The sequence below is a fragment of the Pleurodeles waltl genome, chromosome 1_1, assembly GCF_031143425.1.
Source record: "Pleurodeles waltl isolate 20211129_DDA chromosome 1_1, aPleWal1.hap1.20221129, whole genome shotgun sequence".
Classification (NCBI taxonomy): domain Eukaryota; kingdom Metazoa; phylum Chordata; class Amphibia; order Caudata; family Salamandridae; genus Pleurodeles; species Pleurodeles waltl.
Genome location: NC_090436.1, coordinates 840266847 through 840291328, shown reverse-complemented (window position 1 = coordinate 840291328; position 24482 = coordinate 840266847). Strand labels below are relative to the sequence as shown.

General features: G+C 42.7%; 1 protein-coding gene across 2 annotated transcripts in view; it reads right to left on the bottom strand.

Annotated features, from left to right (window-relative positions):
* The window catches only part of LOC138287976 (annexin A1-like), a 150690-nt gene that overhangs the window by 84444 nt on the left and 41764 nt on the right, over positions 1–24482 (bottom strand). For both annotated transcript variants that reach the window (XM_069229037.1, XM_069229046.1), the window contains exons 2-3: positions 24028–24110; positions 19425–19509 (exon numbers count right to left, since the gene is read on the bottom strand). In XM_069229037.1, coding sequence (XP_069085138.1) covers positions 19425–19509; positions 24028–24096 — 154 coding nt within the window. In that variant the 5' untranslated portion in view covers positions 24097–24110. The remainder of the gene's footprint in view (positions 1–19424; positions 19510–24027; positions 24111–24482) is intronic.

The following is a 24482-nucleotide window of genomic DNA, read 5'->3' as shown; positions in this document are numbered from 1 at the left end:
TATCATAATTACAATATTTCTTGGGGGCAAAGCCGACCCAAAGCAGAATTGCCAAGCGTTTAAGGATATGCATTTTTCAGTACTTAGCCTGGTTCCAGAGAATATATTATTTTAGGATTATTCCAAAAAGCGTACCTGGCAGAGTTCAGCAACAGCCTTTTGGTACAAAGTAATTATGAAAGCTCGGACTACTCAATGGAATAAACATAATGGTCCACCTTTATGTTGGTGTTTCAACCCTTAAAATCAGTGTGTGCAGCTGTGGAGGGGTCGTTATCAGGATTGATGTCCTGCAGTTTTAGAGGTATTTGTGGCTAGGTACTAATCCAGGGTACATGGTGTTCAATCTAACCGACAGACATGGAGACTGAATTAGAGGTCCCAGGAAGCGAAGGCATTATAATAGCGGTCCATGTTGCTCTAAGGTCAGCCTCTTTGTGGGTTGATTGAAACCATAGATCACCAGCACACTTGGCGGTGTGCATGGCATGACAGCAGGATTCAACAATTTCACAGCCACCTGCTTAAGGCCACTAGTGTTGGTCAAATGCTTCGGGAGGCAGACATGTTACTGTTCTTGTAACAGAGGGTATGACAGGCATTCAGCAAACATTCTAGAGCAGCTGAGCCTGCCAAGCATTCTTTCTTCACAGTAGGATACAAAAGGGTGTGATAGGTTCTCACTTTGGAGTCTGGCCCCTTTACGGCTTCTGCAAGGATGCAGGCTATTAACCTCTATGTGTAATGTATAAAAGATTGCTATTCAATACCAATCAATGATATATTTTACAGCATCTTGAACAGACTAATAAAACAAAACCCATATTAATAAATATCTACGGCAATCTTTAATGCCAGCCACGACCAAAAGGACTACTCAGTGGGAAAAAAGGGCTGAAGTACAAGCTAGATAAATCAAAATTTAGGAGTCAGCAATTGGGCTCGGCCAGGCTTGAGTGGCTTAGAGCCAGATGCGTAGACTGGAAAACAGCAAAGTAAATGTCAAATATATGTCGGAAGACAGAGGTACTCCCCTTTTGGGTGGGATACGTCCTTTTGGAATACCTCTAGGTACGCCTCCTACTCCAGTATCAAAAGTGAGGAATCAAGATCCTCTCTTACTGAGCAGACAAATCAATTAACGCTGTCCTATTTACTCACTCTAAGAACAGGGAAAATAATTCTCCCTTTCTTACCTCTTGATTTGCAGAAAACAAGTCATCATTTCTCTGGTTCTCTCAAAGGGGGACTATTGCAATGGCTTATACACTGGGGCACACTTAGGCATTCTACAGATCTTCAATGACTCCAAAATGCTGCAGTCCAGCTCCTTATGAACATTAGGAAGTTTCAATCAGTTTTGAATGTGAGAGAAGTTTTACACTTGCTCCCTAAGAATAAGAGAGTGGCTTTTAAAGTTTTCTGCAGTGCATAGAAAAGCGCTCTTCTACTCCGGTCTCTCTTAAAAACAAAACTGCATGGTACATTCCACATAAAAACCTTCACTTAGCCACAGCTAAGAAGCTGATGGATCCAAAAAAAAATCCCCAAATGTTTTAAAGCTTCCTGGGGTGGCAGAAGTATCTCTTATACCACTTGTCGGCTCTGGAATCACATGCCATGGCTTTTGGGGAACCAGCCTAACCTATGGATGGATCTTTAGGAAACATCTTAAAACCTGGCTACTCTTCCCATTGTTTCTCTGAACTAAGTCGGTTTCTTATCCTCCACTTAGATGGCAGCGCCAAGTAGCCTATGGGCATATGTTGCGCTTTACAAACATAATATAATAAAAAAAATATTTATGATTGTATTGTCGGCATAATTCAATGACACGTCGTGAGCTGACACACCGAGCCGTACAGAGATTTTCAGGGCAATAGTTAAGGGTGAAGTAGTCTTAAAAACCAGAGGTTCAAAGTCATAACACGCCATTTTCCTGCTTGGAGGGAACATTTTGTGCAAACATGCAACTGATTTATATTCTATAGTTTTTACATCCACAAAAACATGTATAGGTATACCAAAAAAAAAAAAAAAAAGATAGTGATCATATGAATGTATTAACTCTCCTGTAGCAGATGGACAAGCCATACAAGTTGTTAAAATCAAACTGAGACACTAAAAGTAGTAATGGATTAAATACACGTTAATCTAGCTCAACTCAACTCTTTTGGTGCGCAAAAGCTATTTCCCTGGGTGGCAAACCTCTTAATTGGAGAATTAATCAATTCTACATAGATTTGAGATCTTTTCGTCTAAAAGGCTGAGGAGTTTGTTCCTTCACTGGAGAATATGCACTCTTGAGTCACAAGACAAAGGTCGCTGCCAATGTCAATGACAGGTTTTAATGTGTGATTACTTAAAATCATTGCAAGATTTGCGAGGCTACAAAGTATCATAAAAAGTAGTTTCGTTGAAGGTGTCAAGTGATATAAAAAGAAATGAAGAGTGCTGGCACATGCAGATAAGTGATTCGTGAGCAGTTGCTAGCAGAAGTGAAATTTTTCCAATTTTGTAAGAGTCCGAATGTGAGAGTCCGGAAACAAGTTGTTGGTAAAAATAATCTGTTAAAAATATACGTGTGTGTCTAGTAAAGCACTGGAGGTGATATGAGGTTGGGATAATATTGGTTAAGGGCTTGCACGGGATGGGAGCATCGAATTTGCGATTGAAGAATGGGGGCAAAAATTACATTTACTAGTAGGTGTTAAAATAAAAAAAATAAAAAAACACAAGCATTTGCAATGCAATGAGTCTCCTGCTTGCTCGCGTTCGAGATATTAGCATTGTCAATTCCTAATTGGCCTTTTCTTGCCACAAACTGAAAATGAAAAGTAAAACAGTTGACATAAGCAAGCCAATTCAAAATGCCACAGCCGCCGTGAGCGAGAAGAAGATACACAAAGGAAAAACAAGTTCACTCACAGTCTAACGTAGCAGCAAACATGCAATTATCCATGTAACAGCGTCAGTGGCCAAGGTGGTAACAAAATTGCCCAAAGGAGGAACAAACGTAAAGCACTTACAAATGATAAAGGATTTTTAGAAGGCAAGCCCGTGAACGAATGATAGTGATGGGCATGAGGTGAACGCGGTTAAAGCCCACAGGCAGATAACACGTCAAATCGCTTGAGCACTAAACATAATTTTTTTTTTTTTTTTTTTTTTAAAGCCACAGTAGAACACGATGAGCATGTAGCACCACCGGGCAACAAAGAAGTAGATGTGCAAGGGATTCCCCTTCTACAGTTACACAAATGGCTGTGGGTGGTCCTTTCAAGGGACCTCCAGGTTGGATGAAGTTATTTTATTGGTAGCGGCAGTAGTCTTGCTTGGGATAAAATTTGACTTGGTGCGTATTTGCCCAATACCTGGTTCCGATGAGGCTTAGCTGGATTACACAGCTGTGGTGCAATTACTGTCTAACGTGGGGCCTTGGCTTGGAGCACTTCCATATGCAATTCTTGTGAGCGGTATTGCAATTGTTTATTGCTGATTTGATGCTTGTGTAGCTGATCGTGTTTGTATCTGTTACCCACCACTGTTTGCAAGTTTTCCTTGACTGTGATATGTGGCCTAGAAGTTATTGGCACTTGTGAATATAGTTTTTATTAGGGGCTTCAATGAGTTAGCAGGTTCAGCCACAGCCTGAAAGAAATATTTAGCGAGAGCTGCCATGTTTTCAAGTTTTTGATTAACGAGCCCAAATTCGGACCTAATTAGTGAATTCCTTGTGTAAGGTGGGAGATGGAATAATTTCTTGTAGGCTGCGCACAGTATTGTTTCTAGGTCACTCGTCAACATACCTGGGAAAGACAGCTGTGCGTAATTAACGTCTGGGAGCAGTTTGCCACGAGCCACCCTTCATATTGCATTGATGTTGGGCTGTCGAGGGTAGCATTTGGTTTGCCACGGCATAGGTAACCATCCTTGCTTTGAATTTTTTGACTATGCACTGTAAGTTTGCCTGTTTCACATACCCATACTCCCAGGTAGTTGTAATGACGTGCACACTCTAGCCTCTGTGTCCCCAGCCACAATCTTGTGGATCTCTTCTTTTGGTGTGTGCTGAAGATCACTACCTTTGTTTTAATCCCGTTGGCTACTAACTCATTCCTCAGGTTGTACTTGTTCAGGGCATAGAGGGTTTTGGCAAGCCAATTTTCGTGTGGTCTAGCAGCACTAAGTAGTCTGCATTTTGCAGGAGTTGGATTCTCTTGTCACCAATTCTTAAAGTGAGTAAAGTTGCACCAGATAGGGCTGGGCCCAAATCTGCTTTATGGAGATTAAACAGAAGCGGGGCCAGCACGCAGCCCTGTTTTAGTCCACAATCAGTGTAGATCTTAGTGGTGGCTGTGTCCTCGGTGCACTTAATCTTACCCAGGTCCTGGTGTACAGGGACATAATAGCTCACAGCAGTTTGGGACAAATGTTCTATCTCGCAAGCTTCTGCCACAGGATATTCCACACAACTCCCATGAAAGTGGCTGAGAAGTTGATAAAACAGGCAAAGACTGGGAGAGACCTGCAAGTTGTTGCTTTTTCGGCCAGGTCTGAGATGATGATGATGATGATGATGATGATGATGATGATGTCCACGTGGACCCTCCTGCGTGGAACCCTGCTTGACAGAAGGGGAGTAGACCTTCTAATCCAGCCCATTACACAATCTCCTGGAGCAGGATGGTGGCGAAGGGTTTGATATCAATGTCCAATAAAGCTATTAGGCGATCATTTCTTGGGTCAGTATTCAGGCCCTTCGTATAGATAGGCTTGAGAGGTGATCCCCTTCATGAATCTGGGACATCTTCGAGGAACCTACATTCGGAGTAAACAGAGCCAGCGTCGAGGCCAACTAGTGACCAAGGAAAGCCATTAGGGCCCGGGGCACCATCCTTTCTGATTCTCTTGAATACTTTGCAGATTCACTCAGTGCAGGTTATCCCTTGATTGATTTGTCTCTCCTTTTTTGGTGAATGAATTGGCAGGGCCAAGTTTGTCCTGATGTTCACAGTACAGGGGGGACGGTGTTTCCTCTAGTGTTGGCTCCATTTAATATGGTGTTGAGATATTGCCAGAACTGCTATTGTTTGTTTGCGGTTATTAGGTCAAAGATTTCAGACCACTTTGGATCCTGTTCTTTCCTCCTGTGCTCTCTTACCAGGTGTTTGTGTTTTCTGGCTGCTGATCTAAGCTGCTCCTTTGAGTGATGTATATTCAAAGACTTGCGCGGTCTTTGTTTGGCCCTTAACTGTGGTCTGCTTTTTTTTTTTTTACCTCTGTGATTAGGCATGGCATGTAAGTGGTATTGTTGGATGCAAATGTCATACGTTTCCCTGAAGTTGTGTGCACAGATTGGAAGACAGACTGGCCTGGCGCTCAATTATTGCAGAGTTTTGGGGCCTAATAGGCCATCCGCCACAAACTGATTTCCAAGCGTCAATCTTCTCTTTGGTCACAGCAGACCATTTGATCCTCTGTGCAAGTTTATAATGTTCTTCACCTTTGGTGTTCTCTAGTGGGTGTAGGTGGCGGCGGTGCTGGCTGAAGCATCTAAGCCAACCAGCAGGGTAGTGTGGTCACTCTCATGCCTTTGTATTACCTCAAGGGATGCCCCTTCCCTCCCAAGTGTTGCGAGCAGCCCAACTGTGCTGAAGCTCATACTACAACCCACAAAAGCTCTCTGTAATCAACTCTGTGGATTGCTCAGTGACAACCCGATAGAAGCAACTTCTCCCTGGTTTTAAATCGAGAACTGAACTGCAGTGATGGCTGAAACCAAACATTCAGCCAAACAATGCTTTCAAGCTGTTAACCACAGACTAGTACTTTGTAACCATAACATCATTAAACATTAAAACTAGTCTGATTTGATAATAGCCACTCTTTTTGCTAAGTCTTGAGATTCATTACTCAGTAGACAATGTTTTCAAAGTAACTATTATCCATCTGCTACTGATAAAAAATGCTATACCACAAACCTATGAAACTACTAACCTATATTTGCTACTTTTTCCAATTTTTGTTTTTTATTAAAATACATCATGCATCAGGCACCTTTTCAGAAAGGAGCAAAGTCACTTCACCCGGCTCAAAAAGAGCTAGGGGCACAACAGGATATGGAGACTGCCGTGGTCACCATCTTAGAGGACACTTAATTCAGTCAGTATTGAGTGCCTTAAGGTCCGCTGCAGTCTCATTATTTAATGCAACTCCTCCTCCCACTATACCAGGATGAAGAGCCCCACTCCCCTCCTGGCTGCTGTATAGTCAAAAAGGTACAATAAGAGCCTTATGAAATGGAGTTACTGGGAAGCTCAAACGGTAATAAGAAAAGCTGCCTGCTCACACTACTTTCTCCTGAAGTATTGTATTAGCTGGTGTCCCATTAACAAACAGTACATATAGTTGTTGAAATAAATTTATTTATAAATAGGCTATGGAAACCCGAAGTCAATATTATAAATAACCACACTTTACTGTGCCAAAAGAAATTAAAGCACAATTTCACATTATTTATTTAAAAAAAAAAAAAAAACACACACCACACTCCTGCGCCACAAGAACACTAAAAAATGATAGTTTTTAACCTACTTTTAGTCAACTGTAATTAAATGATCAATTTGTATAGTTCAAATTTGTTAAATGTTTAAGCTGGGAAATAATTACACAAACTTGTACCTGCACCCAAAGTCAGACAAGGGCAATAATGCTTTTCCCCTTAACCACCTCTCTTCATTGTTTGGGAATTAAGCTGGTCCTTGTGCTTTTTTTTTTGGGAAAGGTTATGTTGTAAACAGTCATCCCACTTCCTCTCAAGTACCTGAGGCACGTAAGCTCCCTTCTTTCCATGGATAAAAACGATTAGGAAGGGATGCACTTAATTTCATAGTTCTGCTCTGGTCTACCAATAATAGAACTAATTCCTTCAATGCCAATATCTGTCAAATGCTATACAACCAATCTTGCATATCTGGTAATCTACACGTCTGCCCCAGAGCTTTCTTTGCCCAACACAGTGTTAGTGACAAGTTACCTTTCGTGGGGTATAGCAGGTATGTTTGTCTTTTGGCGAAACCAAGAATAACATATGCTGGGAGTCATGGCATTGTGGTTTGAAGCATCAACTGTGTCAAGAAATTATTTGCACTAGGTTGTAGTTTTCTGCACTGCCACAGTATATGTATTAAAAAGGCTTCACTGTGGCAGTAACCAAGCACTTTCTAGGGTTTCCTTCTTGTGTCTTATTCCAATCTCTTCTCCGACATTTGGCACACGTAACACGCTATTTAACTTAGGTAGGACGGGCATGGAGGCGAGCTGATCCCTCAAGCTGTCTCTGGGCCCGAGGTACAAGCTGAGAGGAGCATGACCCGAGACAAACTGGTAGCGCTGCGGCCTGGTACGAGCCGCAAACAGTACCTGTGTGGTACTTGTGTCCTCCCGAGAACAACCTGGACTCGGAGGCCACCTCTACACAGAATCCCTGCCTCAGGTGCCCTGCAGGCATCGGAGACACGTGACGGCTTCAAACAGCTCTGCTCTGGACCTTCCAGTAGGGCTGACAGTGGAAGGCTGTCTCCGCTGAGTAGGGGCCCGGGATCCAGAGGGCTAATAGCACATTACCGACTGGCAGCGAATCACCTGGGAGGGCCCACCTGGGAGATGTACAACCACAGAGATCCATTTGGCCCCCTCTCGAGCTAGACAGCTAGAGTGAGCCAAATCTCTGGTCTACCCTGCTTAGAGGCACAAATGAACTGTACTCACCAGGGTCAGACCATACCCGGCTGGAGGCCTCAAGGATAACCCTCTGGCAGTCCAAGCTCAGTGCTTGCCTTAGATCACCTAGCTCCAGGGAAGGTCCCGGAGGTCAGACTCTGGAATCGCTGGAGATGCAGCCACTTCTCAGTGTACGGTCGGGCACCAATGGATGGGCCAGCTAGGAGCAACCGGGCCCTACATACCTCAAATGGCGTGGATCCTGCCACCCCCAGCCATGAGCTGAGACACCACCTTCGCCCATCAACTCGCTTTTGCAGTGGGAGGGGCTTAAGCCCACACACAGCAGTGATTCTGCACTCCGCAAAGTCTTCTCTTGATATCTGGTGCTCCCACCACAAAGTGGGGCCCCTGCAACGCGACGGGGTGTTTTGCCGCAGCTTGACAGGGTGAGTTCTACTAGCCACAAAACCAGAGAACCCCACGAGCTGGTGACTACAAAGCAGCAGTTTTGTAGCTGTACATCCAACCGACCATATCAGGCCTCCTCCTTGGTAGAGGCCCTATAGGACTGGAAGTTTTGGCAGACTTAACCCTCTCGACCAGTGCTGCATTGACACTGGGAACTAAGGCCACCGGAAGTGGGAAGAAAGACTGCACGCTTAAAGTCAGACTCATTAATATCCCAACACCTTTTGGATCGGGCCAGCGATAGACAACCAGGAAGCAGATGCCCCAGTGACCCGTCCCTTCTTGGAGACACGCTTTGCTTCTCTACGGATATTCAGATCCTTAAAGATCTCTTCAATAAACCTAAGGAGATCCACCAGGACCACGAGAACCTGGGGGCTAGAGTACCCCCACTAGAGGACCACGAAACAAGCCGCAATGAGGAGATCAAACAGCTGCAGCAAGAACTCATTTGACCCTGGGACCAACAGCTTGATCTGCAAGCTCACGTGGAGACTTAGGAAATCGCTTGAGGCTGTATGTATTAAAGAATACTTTCGGGAGCGGAAGACACTGATGTTGTCCTGTTTGTCACAGAATACTTTTGTTTGATCCTGGAGGCCCCACCAGAGATTGACATTAGGCTTGCCATAGCACAGAATGGATCTAGGAGACCAGACTCTGTTCCACTGGCAGACATATTTGTGTGAGCCCATGATTTCCTGCTGAAGGAACATATCTTCCGTGTAGCAAGAGACCAACACCCAATACAGTTCAAAGGTTAAAAGCTGATGCTTACTAAGATCTAGCTGCTTCTACCCTCCAGAAACGCAGGGCATTCCATCCAGTTAGTTCCCACCTCAGAACGACGCATATCCTATTTGTTGGGGCACCCCTTTTGGATTGTCTTCCACCTGAATGGCAAACTTCATCAACTCTGATCCCTGAATAATACCTGCAGGCTGCTTAGCATTGATGGTGCCCCAACAGGGCTACGGCCCTGACCTGGAGATTATGGCCAAAGAACAGCAGGTGATATTAGAGACGCTCTCCGGAGACTCTGCTGATGCAGAAACGGCTTGAACCCGTCAATGATGCATATTCTTTACCATTTAGGGTGGTTGAACTGGGTGGAGGGCAGGGGGAGGACAACAACCCCTGAGCCACTATACACTCCAACATTTTCCTCACATTTAGGTCCTTGACCATTGACATGGAGTCTAATGGATGATGTTTCACTGGTTGATAATTTTGTTTCCTTTTTTTGTTCGATATGTTTATGGTGGAACTTGCAGACAATTGTCTCATTGTATTAATTCAACATGTCCGTTTCTTGCCTTCCCATATTTCACACCGCAGGACACACAATCGTTTGTCCTTTATTTCAAAGCAACCCTAAAGATAGCTCTCCACTCCATGCACCACAACCTACAGAGCCTTACACTTAATGTGAAGGGTCTTACCAGTCCTGTCAAACGCCGGGCGATATTATCTTACTTGGAACACTATGGAGCACATATCTGCCTGGTCCAAGAAACACGTATAATCACTAGTGACTGGCACAGACTGTGCTAACAGGCCTTTCCACATCAATTCTTCTCATCCAACTCCTCTAAAAAGTGATGATTCTGGTGTCCAGTTCCTTTCGAGGCAAGATAGGCCCTAAACAGGCTGAAATTAGATGTTAATTACTAGCTCTTTCAGTGATTTTGGGCAACTACACTTTCACACTGGGGATTATATACACTCCTAATAAGTAACAGAAACACTTCCTACATCGCACAGTGGCGGAGGTTGTGATTACGTAAAGTTGACAGGTGCTTTTAAATCTCATTTTTAAAAATGGCCTGGACAGATTGGCCCACTGCCAATGACAAACGGATGCCCTCTCGGGAAGGCGCACTCTGATTGGGGCAGATGGATTTTGGGGGCATCTGACTTACTCTACACCCACATACACTCGACTACACATTTTACTCTAACACACTTAAAATATATGCCCGCATAGATCATTTCTTAGGAACCTCAGCTAGGCTTGGCGACATAGCCCGATTCCTTGTCAGACCACCCAGTGGTGTCCCTCACCCTGACTTTTCCACTGATACAGACTCCATCCAGAGTGTGGCGGATGGAAGAAACCCTTCTGTATCGACCGGAGGTCATTAAAACATATTAAAGCGATAGTTTATTTCCTTGCAATAAATGACACAGCAGAAGTTTCTATCTCTACATCGTGGGAAACTCTGAAAGCAGTTATTGGAGACAAATTAATCACTATATCTGCAGCAGACAACAAGCTTTGCAGACATGAGAGAGATCATCTGATCTATCGGGTTCAGGAACTTGTGTATCCTCAAATGACCCAGAGCTGGCTGAAGGTCAATTTCAAGTTCTTCACTGACATTTCGGCAGCCTGCTTAGACCCTCTCCTATCAAACCTCTTTGGCCCAGATCAGGTGGGTATTGTTCCCATCGCCAATGTAGCGATAACACGAAAATAATTAAACACTTAACTGACAAAGCACAGAGTTCAAACCAAGAACAAATGCTCTTGGCTGTAGTAACTGAGAAAGCCTTTGATCAGGTCCTCTGGCCCTACCTAAAGGCTACACTTAAAACACTTCAGACTAGGGGAGAGGTTCTGCTCTTAGGTGCACAGTAATTTTTGCCATCTATTTGCAACCGTTTGGGTGAACAGGCAGACATCAGCCCCATTCTCCATATGTAGAGGGGCTTGCCAGGGGTCTCCCCTCTCACTCATGCTCTTGCGCTCTAAATTGAGTCCTTGGCATAGTGAATATGCACAAACCTGGCATTAAAGGGATCCCTTTTTGGGGGGTATAGAAGGCAGGAGAAGAGCATGACATTAGTGTTTACACACATGGAGGAGCCATCCACTTCTCTCCCAGACTTTTTGAACAAACTAGAGACCTTTGGCCAGGTGGCAGAATTCCAAGTAAATGTGCATAAATCTCAAGCCATCAACCCCCTTCTCGCACACACCTCACGGGCGGCCCATTTCCCCTCCGCCCCAGAGTAGCCATTGTTCAAATTCAGTTAGGGCTCTACTAGCAAAGGGTTTAATTGTGGTGTTTATCACCCAGCGTCGGACTCTATACCTAGATGTTTCAATCTCCAGGATATCAGAATGTTGCTGATGTCGGAGTTGTCTCAGTTCATTTTTACAGAAAAGGTCTCCTGTTTTCTTGAACGCCTTCTGGCATCACATCTCCAATCACTGGTCCTAAATGACAGGTGTGAAGTCAGTTTCCTCACTGGGGGGATTTAAGGAGTGTTGTAGAGGGGACTTCCCCCTATTCTCTACTTTACATAACACTCCCAGCATAACTTGTGACGGGGAAAGAACAGCCTCCATGCTCGGTTTCCTTCAGAGACAGGGAATTTGGCCTATGTAAACCCCCCATGCATGTATATGCATAAAGGCACGAATGGCCCTCTGTTTCCGAAGGAAGCTGTTCTTCTTGAGAATATTTTCATATGCTGGGGAAATTCCCTAACCACGTCTCCCCACCCCACTCCATCTGCCATTCCTTTGCCATCCCCCGACCCGGCTTTTGCATTACATTCTTAGACATAACCCATACACTCCTCATAGAAAATAATCTATTTGTCTCTGCAGTTTGTTTTATACTGTAACTGATACAAGGAGGGCCGGGAATAAATGCAAAATTTGCAGAACACCAGAGTCATTTTTATAGCTATTATAAATCCACTCTACAACAGCACCTCTGTATACCGTGACTGTGATTCACAACTGACCGTGGGTATCAGTATGTTATAGCTAGTTTATTTTGTTAATTTTAAATGTGAAGGCTAACTGGTCTCCTAAACATGTGATTGTGCGGTTAGACTGTTTGAATGGGAATCTTCCATAAAGAAGTACTATTTGTCCTGGCTGTGTCAGAACTCTGTTCAGAAGGGAATGGGCAAGCAGGGGCTACTGGGCCCTACTGTGGTGGATGAGGACTAATACTCCTGATGTCCAAGAACCCAACCTTCTATGGATTCTAAGCAACTGGGCCAAATACCCTTGCTGCAGTGGACTCTCAGTTGTAACTTGGTCAAGCAGTCCACGTCTCCCTCAGGGGTGAGGTGAAGGGGTCAACACAGGCTCACAACTCAACACATGGGACACAGCAGCAGCCAAGCCAAATACACTAACACCAAAAAGTAAAATACAGCATTCACAACTAAACTGTTCTCCTGAGGTCAGGGCCATCGTGTTTCTTATGCAGTTCCCAGAGTCCCACACCATCCTGGCGATAGCAGTTCATTCCCCATAAGCAACATCGAAGGTAAGCCCCACTAATATATAGAGTTAAGGGGGACCCTTAAGAGTCATACTATGTCAGTGTTCCAGTGCCACTACGATATCTCGGAAGTTAATTCCCCCAGTGCTGACCATCCCAAAACCATTTTTCCCCACATCTACAGACTCACAATGACCAGAGTTGCTAAGTGCACCCCTTCCAGTGCCACTGAGCAAGAGGCAGCTGTTTCGGGCGGGTGGGGAGCACTCAGTGGTCAGAGTGTTCCTCGCATGCTGTCACGCCACTGCAGCGACCATGCAGGACAAGTCTCTGGTTCATCCCATGGTGGCAACTTGTGGTGCGAAAATCAAGATGTGAATACTTCTTCCCTGTGTAGGTGCACAGGGGTCCCCACAGTGGCCTCACTCTTCCAGCAAGGAGTTCGACCATGTCAGTTGTCTTGCTGGTCCTGGTGACCCCCACCTGGTGTATAGGGGGGGCACTGTATTCTCACCTCCCACAGGCTCCAGCCCCATCAGCACAATAATCTCCTTGGCAGGGTCCACCCCTTGCCTATAGGTTCACAGATCTGCACCGTACAAGGGTGCCGGCCCTCCCAGAACAACAATCTTCTCATGGGGACCCTCCTGACATACAGGGTTGCCAGCTCCTCAATGCACAAGGGCTCTTGCCCAATCGGTGCAGCAGTGTACGTGCCCCACTTCATGATGGCCTACCCCTGGCACACAAGAGTCATCAACCTTGTTCTGTACACAGTCCATGACCCAATCAGTGAAACAGCTGTCACCCAACACCTCACAAAGGGAATCCATTTGGCAGGGCTCCCCACTGGACCTCGTTTCCTCAAACACTATCCTCACCCTTACATGGAACATGGATCTTGGCAAGCAAGCAGGCAGGCGACTGTTCTTCAGGGCAGGTGGTCTTGGATTCCCTAGATGATGTCGCTCACCCAGCTGAGAGACTAATAGGTGATGTCCCACAGTTCTGGTCACAGACGATCCGCAGACTTTCCCCTCCTCACATAGTCCATCTGGCTACTAGTTAGTTAACAAGTTTTAGGGTCTCAGTCTCCCTTTCTTATAGTCCATTTCCAGAAACCAAATGTGATTTAGGGTCTGGGTCTTTAAGATTTATGGTGGGGGTAACGCTTCTTTTGAAGTGTACATATTTCTCTCTCTTATTTGCTCTTGAAAGTGTGTCTGTCCCATCAGGAGAGACCCCAAAGCTGATTATCTCGTAGCACAGGCCATGGCAGGGACTAGCGTTCACACCTAGATGTCAGCCAGAGAGAAATGGGTATCAAAAAGTTTGCCTCACGTCTCAGCCCCACTCTTTATGATTCTGTTATCAGCCCCATTTCCTTCTTGAGATGTGTCTAGGCCCTTTCCTTGTGACCTCTCTGCAACAAAGAGCAATCTTTGAAGTGTACAGAGGGGAAGCCATTCTGTCCCATCCAGCTTACAGGAATGTAGCAATACACTTATCTGTCTGGGGAGATTCCTCTACCTCCTCTTCTTACGTTTCACTATGCAGTCCTGAGACTCACAAAGTAGAACCCAGGGTCCTCCATGCAGCGTACTACTTGAAGGCACACAAGCATCCAGTACATGTACAAAATCTACACAGGCTGTCCAGTGATGTGCTACCTCAGTATTGTACCACCAACAGGCACACACACACACACACCCAATGCATACATATACCATACAAGCACCTCACAGCATTACATCCTTCTTATATTCTACCACTCTCAAGCACACGTACACCCAATATATGCACTGCATAGTACTGCATTATCCCTATACTGTACCTATCAAAAGCACATCTGCACCTAGCACATGTAAACCGTATATGCGCTGCACAGCACTACAGACCAAACCGATATAGGCCAAAGGTGAGTTAAGCATACAGCAGTAGAATTTAAAAATGAGTGTGCCTGCAGGCTTCACACCAGTTGCATAGGTTAAACAAACCTGTTCACGTCTACTGATCACTACACAGTGTGCTGCCACCCCCGCACTTGTGCTTCATCATTCCTCATGAAGACAGTAGCCTTAAACCAATTTGAGAGTAGCAATTAGGGTGCCTCTCATGGTCCAACAAGGTAACAATCTGCGAGACAGGCCTATATCACAACGCACACACGATCAGTGTGTGTCTATGACAGCAAATCTCAGCATAAGGGATCCAGGGATCAGTGCAGGTGGGACACGAAAGGCCAGGGTGCACATCAATCACTATGCAAAGGACTTCTCCGTCTAAACAGGGGGGATTGGGATGTTTAATCTTTTTGATATGACAGTTTATTTCAAATCCTGGTACTCGGCCATATTGCTCCAACTCCCTCAGCACAGCTGGGATCAAGTTCACTGGGCTTGTCACTGTTACCACTGTATCATCAGCGTAAATTGCCATTAAATGCATGGGCTGACTCATCTCAACCTCATGTATTTTTCTGTTGCTTCAAATGATTCCCCCTAGTGATGCTAATTAAAAATGCAAAAAGCAAGAGGATGAGCAGGCAGCCTTACCCGGTTCCTCTCCCTATCTAATTTGTTCAAAGGAGCAGCTGTTCATTCAAACTCAGTCCTTTACAGCTTCTGGTAACCCAGCTCCTAAACTTAGCCCCTGAACTAAAGGCTTTCATTGTTTCATCTCAAAATGACCAACTTTTTCTGTATCTAGTGAGACAATCACAGACTCTTTCTGGTTCTATGGCTATTGCCTATTAAGCGAAATGATCATTTACTATGGTCAATGTGTTTCCTCCCCAGCACAAAGCTGGACGGATCTCGATCAATTAGGGTTTGAATAACTCTGCTTAGCCTATTTTGCAATAATGAGTTTAGTAAATAAAAGCTCAAGACAGACAGATTTGTATGAGCTTGTTTATTTTCCCTGGTTTACGAAGAATGAAATCAAGGTTTGGGGCATTCATTCAGCAATTGCTCTGTTTTCTGTGAAGAAGTGAAACCAGTGGGTTGATATTGGGGACAGCTGCAGAGAAAAAAAAAAAAAAAAAAACTTTTGTAAAACAAGCAATGGCAAAGCCAATAGGTTTCACCTGCGTAAGATCCATTGTCTTTGTCAATGCTTGTATTACTACTGTTTTAGAGTATAGGGGTGGTTGGTTAACACAGCTAATGGATAGGGAAGGCAGAGCTTCCAAACTTGGAACTGGGGAACCAGATTTGCTTCTTAGTGTTGGCTCAATATCCTGTGATCCGGGGCAAATCCATTGGAGGACGCTATGGGGGAATAGACTGGGTTCTCTGGCAACTTCCAGAGAAGTGACTGGAAACTGGTAAGTGGCTGGCAGCGATCCACATGCAGCCATTAATCATATACAGCCTACTGCTGTCCTGTGAAATTGGATACACACAGTAGGTTGCAGTAAGTGCGCTGTAGAAAAGCATATATCACTGTTGATTCATGCCCACTTTTCATAAATCTTATATCCTGTGAGGAGTGAAAAGCATAAATCTGTCATGCGACTTTACAGGGTAAAAAAAAACAAAAAAAAAACACTGCAGTTTTATCCATATATTTGCTAAATCTTTGCATGAAAAACTTCGGGCTGGAGAACTTTAAGTAACATGAATACTATTGGTATGGAACAGAACTACACACCTGTCAAAGCATTATTTGTTTTTATAATATGTTAAGATGCATGGTGTGCCATATACCACTAAACATTACTATAAAATGTGGGCCCCAGAGGCAAGAAACCCACGTTGTACAATGATCCCAAGTTCACAAGAATCAATAAGTCTTATTTGTGAAACTAAGAACAATAGGAAATAATTTTGCAAACAGGTGAGATTAAGCAAAACATTTTTAAACATTCCTGGCATCAAGATATGGTATGGTTATCAGGCTCTGACGGTGTCAAGGGAAAGAAACTGTTACTGAACAGTTCATAATTCTGATCAATAACGATCTATTACATTCCATTCAATATGGGACAGCATGTCTCCAGACATACCTTTGCTATCACAAAGTGTTAAGCAAAGCCCCGACTATAACCAACATATTAAAGGTAATTTGCTTCAGCAGAGTAATCTTTCATGCGACATAACAGTACACGCATATTCCAGTAACCTGCAAAGAGTGCAATAAATACATGTGTACAAAAACAAGTTTATTTCGAGCAATTTTAGAAAACAATATTTTATTCTTCCTGAATCCGATGGCGAAGACCAAAACACATCTGTGTGCCTCATGCCAGAGTTGCTTGAACTTACAGGTCATGCGTGTTTGTGCACATCATATGAGGCCCATGGCAAATAAAGTTTAACAGACTCGGGCGGTAATCGTATCCCAAGGAAATGGTAGGGATGCCAAGATCCCGGCTCGCTTTTATTTTGCCGCAGGGCTTCACTTGCAGTAATGCTGTCCAAACCTTAAACAACTCCAGTTGCGACACAAAGTTGCACACAATAATTTTGTGAGCATTTCTGCAAACAATGTTTACATTAACCAGAAAATTAAATCCAATTTCTTTGTATATGGAGGTGAAAGACTAGACTTAGAGGAGCATTGAAATATCTAAAAACACTGCCATAGATGCACAATATCCTGAATGTTTTGAGAGCCACGTTGCAGACAAACTCGTTAACTACATTACGGAGCAATGCAAATCCTTTGGTTAACTGCACAGCTACTAAAATGGAGTCGACTGTGTCATCGCACAGTGGTCCAGCAATTATATTGGTGGGGTGACAGGTTAACACGCTGGGGAGAAGACTGCTTATATAAAAAATAGAAGCAATATAAGAAGTGAGGGACACATGGACGGCTTAACATATCGTAATGTTATGTAATTCACACGGTGTACGGCCCCTTCACTCTCGAGACTTTAGCAACTGTTGGAGCACAAGATAAGATCCTGTCACTTTAAAAAGCCAGCCAGCCAGTAACAGTATTTCAAGAATGGCTGCGTTTTCTTTTTTTACTTTCTTGTGTAAAGCAAGTGATTTAGCCGAAGTGCATTTATGGTTAAAAAAATAAATTGGCTAAAATCACTGTATGGGAATCCCTTAAGTTGAAAATGACTCCAGCTTCAGTTTAGAAACAACAAAGCTACACAGGTAACATGCATGCAGTCACCAAACACACACAAAATACAGAGACAAAATCACTCTGCTAGAAAATAATTAACTTGAAAATGACTCAAGCTTTGGTTCAGAAAACAACCGAGCTACACAAATAACATGTGTGCAGTCGTCTAACATGCTTAATCACAAAGAAAAAAGTGGTTCCAAAAGAGAAGGAGTAAAAGTTAAAGGAAGGAGCACTTGCTCCAAACTCCACTCATAAGAAAAAACACACAGGGAAAGATGAACACAATAGGAAATAGCATGCTGCAACGAATAGAAAACAGAGTAAACAAAGTGACAAGCATACAAACAAATGCCAAGTGAAGGCAGACTTTAAACCCCTTTTAAGAATTTTTTTTAAATACAAAAGACTTTGCAAGTTCAGTGCAAGTGCTGTGCAGGCGAAATCTAAAGAGGGCTATGAAACCATGTGAGCTGGGTGATTTATTTGCTTGAGTCTGCATACGGCAGAGGACCTCTTAGGCCACTATGAGCATCTCCATGGCCTCCAACTGTGTGCACGTGAGGTTTGATACGGGGACACTCAATTTCTTCTGTGGACAACTTTTCTAGTGCAGACAAGTCGTAAAACTATTTGAAATGTCCCTGGTTTGTAACTATTCACCTTTGTTTTTAATGGCTGCAATTCTACAGTCAGATATTCTCGCCCTCAGCTTGGAGGCCAGCAGTTTACTCATTTTATTACTAATGTTACAATCTTGTAACTTCATCTGTGAATAATATTTAGCTTTGGGTCGGGCGATTTAACTAATGTCTTGGCAGCTGGGAGTTAGTGCCACATTTTCTGGGAGCCTTTGTGATTGCATATACTTTCAAATTACATGGTATCCGAGTTCTTCTAGTTAGTCTCTTCTCTAATTCAAATGAGCAGCGATTGCGATACAGTTTCCCCAAGTAACTGCTTTTAGTGTTGCAAAGCCTCCTAATCACTGTTTTGTAGAAGAGTGTAGTAATCAATCTAAATGTTTTCTGAAAACGAAGACAAAATTATATTTTGGAAATCATATGCATCTCTTCACAGCACCAGCGTACCTCGTATATATAATACAAACTCAGAACTGCAAATTGCAGTGTTTATTTTCAGGTCAGTGACATGTTTCAGCTACACAGTCTTTCTCTTGTTTCTAGCCCTACGATTATTTTGTCTTATAATCCAATGGATTCTAGGTGTTATACATAGTCTTGATGAGGTCCATGTAAGTAATTAGACTAATACGCATAAGGACCATAAATAAGCAATGATCCAGGTTGAGGTTGTCACCCTACCAACAAGAAGCTTCTATGCCTGGATAACTGCTAAAAATCAAGGGGACACACTTTAAAGCACAGAAAACAAAAGTGAATCAAGTCAACAATCTGGCAAATCTAAACATCCATAGGAAAAAAGTAAATATACAGAACCACCTAATCCCTTGCAAGGGCAAGATGAAACTAGATCCCAGAGCTAACATGTTTGGAATTTCTTCCCTTTATGATTGAACTGTAAAAGCAGCAAACAGTTCTGTTTCATTGCCCAGTTTCCTGACCTGCGAGACCGGACATGTCATTATATACAAGGACAATCTACTCTTATTTTATTAACTATCTCACAAGTCTAAAAAGCCAGGCAGTAAAAACAGGCTTGTCTATGGATTTCAGATTTGTATTATTCTGAATGTAAGTAACATATAAAGGGCAAGTGGACAAAGATTGGTACAATGAAATAAGAGTGCAAGGTAGTTCAAGAAGATAAGCTCTTACGTATCTTAAAAAACAATATTTTAAAGTTTTTGTGACTGATCAAAACATGGCCTTAAAAAAAAGCATAAATTCAAGATGCATTCAAAATTCTTACCTTTAACTTTGATGGCTTTGTCAAGCTCTGCTGCATCTGAAGAAGGATTGAAGCCACTGTGCGCCTGCAAAGTGGGTCCATGCTCCTAGAATGACAGAATTAATTTGAAATCAGGATTATGAAAAATAAAGACAGTGTGAAGGTTTGTAAAGTAACTTCTGCCAGAGCCACTGAAAAAAAACTTTTTTCCTACCAGGAACAAACTACAAAGTCGCATTTTCCAAAATGTCCTCAAATCCACTGCTAGCATATGAAGCATAAAAGCAAAAGTTGTGGTACACACGTTATTTATTCAACAAAGTTATTCAATGATATTAGAAAGGTATCTCGGAACGCTTCCTTTGGACCACAGCAGGCAACGTTATATGCATTTGCTAACAGTGGCGCAAAGAACTTAAAAAGGTCACTTTCTCAAGTAAGGTTCTTCAAGCATGCCCATGTGGTAACTGGCTAACCTATAAAAATAGTTGGCTTTATTGTGATTTGCAATTACCTTTCCAGTCTACATTACCTTTAAGCACCACTGTACTTGCAGTTTCCAAAGCCAGTTGCCTGGGTCGTTGTAGGGAATGCACTACCTAACCATCTAAGGGGTCTCTTTAACTGAGTCAAGACACCTCCCATTTAACTGACTTAAGACTACAAATTGTTTGGGGCAAGACCGTATTTATTCTACTCATTCTCATGAAGTTTTAAGGCCCTCAACTTGCCTTGATCTTCTGGATTACTAAAATTAAGCCTTAAAAAAGTCTGTAGGGTTTAGATGTTCTGGTCATTTTGGATGAAACAAGTTTACATTGTACTACTGTGACTGTTCTAATAAAGGTTCCAATAAAATAAAAACTCCAGAAACTTACATGTGGCAACTGTTTGAACTGTAGGCATGTGCAGTTTATTACTAGATGTGCTTCTGTTCTAAGATCAGTTTGTTTGATGAGCTGTCCATACATTTGTTTCACACCTCACCTGCACAAGCCAACACCCTTAAGCAGCAGACAGTGGGTCTTTCACAGTTTGATACCCCTTACGAAGAATTACCAACTTTGACAGATTGTCAGTATTCTCTCTTCTAAATGTTCCCAAAGTGACAAAATCTCCTACAGCCACTTTATAATTAATGCATGAAAACATGATATACAAAAATAGGATTTAAATGAATGCAGTTGGTAAAAATGAACACTTACTGAAAAGCCACAAGTCCTTTTCTCCTTCATATCCAAAATTTTAGGGTGCCCAATATAAAACACTGGGAAATAGTTGGGGCCCAAAACTGCCACTGAATGATGCAGCGCTGCATTCCTAAGTAAGGTGCTCAGCATCAGGATTATGTTGATGCACCAGAAAATTCCAGTACCAGGTGGTGGTGGTGAAAGGTGAATGGAGCATACTGGGGACCTCATCAGGAGTCTGGCAGTCCATGGACCGCCAGACTCATAGTGGCACTTGAACCGCTGCCAACAGGGTTGGTTCAAACACTATATTATGACTGTGGCGGAGTCGCCACCGTCTGACTGCCGGCCGCACCAGCTTGCCACCAGCCGATGGCCTGGCAGTGCCAGCAGTCTCCGGATTACGACAAGCGTTTCCTCCAGCCTTTGCATGGTGGTCTCACCGCCATGCAAAGGCTGGCAGAAAGAGGGTGCAGGGGGCCCCCTGCACTGCCAATGCAGTTGGCATGGGCAGGGCAGGTGCCCCCATGGACAGCCCTGTCACACTTTTCACTGCCTGAATTACGGGCAGCAAAAAGCATGACCGGTGCTGTGACACCTGACGCACAGCAACACTGCTGCTGGCTCAATTACGAGCCCGCGTCAATGTTGTGGTGTTTCCCGCTGGACCACCGGGCAGAAAGGCAGTTTCCACCCACTGGCCCAGCAGGAAACTCTTAATAGGTACCGCGGAGGACAGCTGCGTATGCAGTCATTCCGACCCAGGACTTTGGTGGGTGGCCTCTGCCGCCTGCCAAAGTCACAAAGAGGGCCTGGATGTATCAAGTACAGGTAGAATAAGGAAGATCCAGTTAGAGACAAACTGGATCATCTGGGACATTGTAGGAGCATATAATGATCATCAGATGGAGAAGGGGCACAGGAGCAATGCACGGTCTCAAACTTCTTGCTTTCTCCATGCACATTTCCTAAGCTCTACTCTGGTGTTTCTTCCAAATCCTTGATAATCAAATAAATCTAGGGTGGATTTAGTGAATGTGGAGCTAATTACAATAAAAGGGCAGACTCTTAAGAATACGCATTCATTTTAAACAGAATGGGTTCAATTCACAAAGGAAAGTATACTTTTGTAAATCTGCTCATGCGTAGATCTACTCCAACACCTAGGCTTAAATCATAACTTCTTGAAAATGAGCAGCAAAGGGTAGATGTACAACTTTGGGGCAGTTTTAAGCATCTCCACCCCCTCAAATGAGGGGATGGAGACTCCTTGAAGAATAAAGTTACTGTAAGTAACTTTCCACCTTTGTAGTGAACTCCATCACCAGAGTTGAGCTATCACTAAAAGCAAAAGTGAATTTTAAAAGTTTATTACTTTAATTTCAAGCAAAATAAACATGTAAAATCATACTAACCTAGGACTACTTAATGAAAAATGTACTGCACACTATGTACGAAATTCAACTTTACATTAAATTATACATTAATTTACATAAATTACTTTAAAAAAAAAAAAAAAGACATTAAAGGTGATATCACAACTATGGTTATTTGTTTTAACTAACGAGAATTTTCGTTGATTATTTTAAACTACTTAGAAATGTTAATTTAAAAAGTATTTGCCAATTGTTACAAAATTGTGAAAACTACATAAATGTTAAAAAAAAGCATAATTAATGTTTTTTTTAAATTTAAATATATATTAAATGTATTATTCATGTTACATTATTTTCTGTAGGGCGTCAGGGGTTATAGCCTGCCTCCATTTATTTCTATGAGTGTTTTGGAGTACCAGTGGCTGGCCATGTGTGGCTCTCGACTTACTCAAGGGGTGATTTTGGGTACATTTAAGACGTTTTCTAAACTATTAAGGATGTAGTAGAATTAGAGCTATATTTTGAGAACAACAATTGTCTTACTCTTATGTGGGTGCGTTTCGTTTTAGCTGGCCCCTCTACATTTCCTACTAAATTATATACTTCAGTTAGCAAATATCTCCACTACAAAGACCGAGCTCTCCTTATAAAACAGACAGAAGAGATGGAGATTTCTGGCAATTGGTTTGTGAATTGCATTTTGTACTACATGAAGTACTACTACAGAAATACTACTTCACATACTCCAAAAAGCTTTTTGTGAATCTAGCCTTATGTTGTTGCAGCTGCTCAAATATGAAGAAAATAAAATTAAAAATGGTGGTTTCCATCATGTATTTAGGAGCGGTTAATTAAAAAATATATATATAATAATAATAAATAATAATATCTAAACATCTTAACAAAAAGAAAAAAACATGCCAAAACCCAAAACTGTAATCCTTTGCACTAAAACATTTTGCTATGCACCAACTCACACATTTATCCATACAGCATTTACAACCTAAAGCAGTGCCGATGGTCAATAAACAGTAAAGTTTTCCTCCGTGAGATCCAACAAATGGCTGAAGGACCTTTGAGTTTGTAGGCAGCTGAACGATCCCCTATTACGTGCAATCCACAACGTCAATCATGACCATGTTAGGTGTAGAGAATCATATCTTTATCATGTGGAAGGAGGTGGTGACTGTCACACAACAGTACTAAAATGGTTTACCTGCAACTAATATAATCCCATCTCAGACACAGGAATGCTCTAGTGCACAGTCAAGGACTTGGAAAATATGCATTGCTTCCATGCCCTAAGATTAAATAAAAGAAGCCATGTTGGAATGGCAGAAGATTTTAATATAAAGGTGACACCATAAACCTCGTCACATAATTTAAGGTTTTTGATAATTTTTTATTTTATATAGGGTCTAGTAAATTTAGGTATTTTTCAAAATATTAAAAAGGTGGTCATTGAGATCCTGAAATGTTCAGATCAGTTTGAGAACTTCCAATTTAAAGAAGAAGATTCAATTTAATTATCTAGCTTCACCCTGGGGTGTGTTGTGGACTTGTTCCTCAGGTTGAGGAGTAAAATTAATGGCAGGGTTGAACAGCCTGTTTCGGTCTTGGTTTTATGCCTTCCACAGTCTATGCAACAGACGAAAACAAATGAACTAGGAGGGATACATGCAACCAATTTAACAATGAAAGAGCCCATACATAATAATGTCAGTTACTATCCACAAATGGTTGATGTGACCTGATTGAAAATGGGAATGTCACATTCAACATGCAACGGCTGAAGAGGGTTGACAGGATAACATCCCCCCTCCCCAAGATAATTTTTGACACAAAGTACGGGTACAGACCAAGCGGTTTTCAGTCCAAAACAGTGCGCTCAAAGGATGGCAGCAATTCAGCATAAAATATTACACCATGGTGAATGACTATCATCAACTTTTACAAAGGTTACTATGATCTGGTCATCATGTGGAAAACAGCACAATGTTCAAATTGTATTTTCTAATTCGAAAGCATACATTATTTTCATGCCCAAGAAAAACTCACAGTGCTCTTTAGGGTGTCTACGTCTTCTTCCTCAAACCTTGCATTTTGGAGAAATCTTTGCATCATCATGATGGAAATAGTTTCTGAAATAAACGTTGCAAAGACTGTTTAAATATAAAACATAATCAATGCGAGTGAAGCATGCCAATAGGGTTGAGACAGACATTTGTAGAGTAAAGGATGTAGCAACACATGTTTCTCTCTCTCCACACGCAACACCATCTCCACTTCCACAACTCAAGCTTACTTTTAGTTTAGTTTAGCTGATGTGTAGCAAGGAGGAGGAACTACCTGGGGAAAAAGGTTACCCGGGTTACCAAAATCAACATTTCAAAAATACCTTTGCGGCCCACCTCTTTGGGTGGGAAGTGGGGAGGCCTAACCCTGAAGTACACAGCCAAAAGATTTTAAAAGTCTATATTGATAAAATACCAAATTGGGAGATTCTGAGCCAT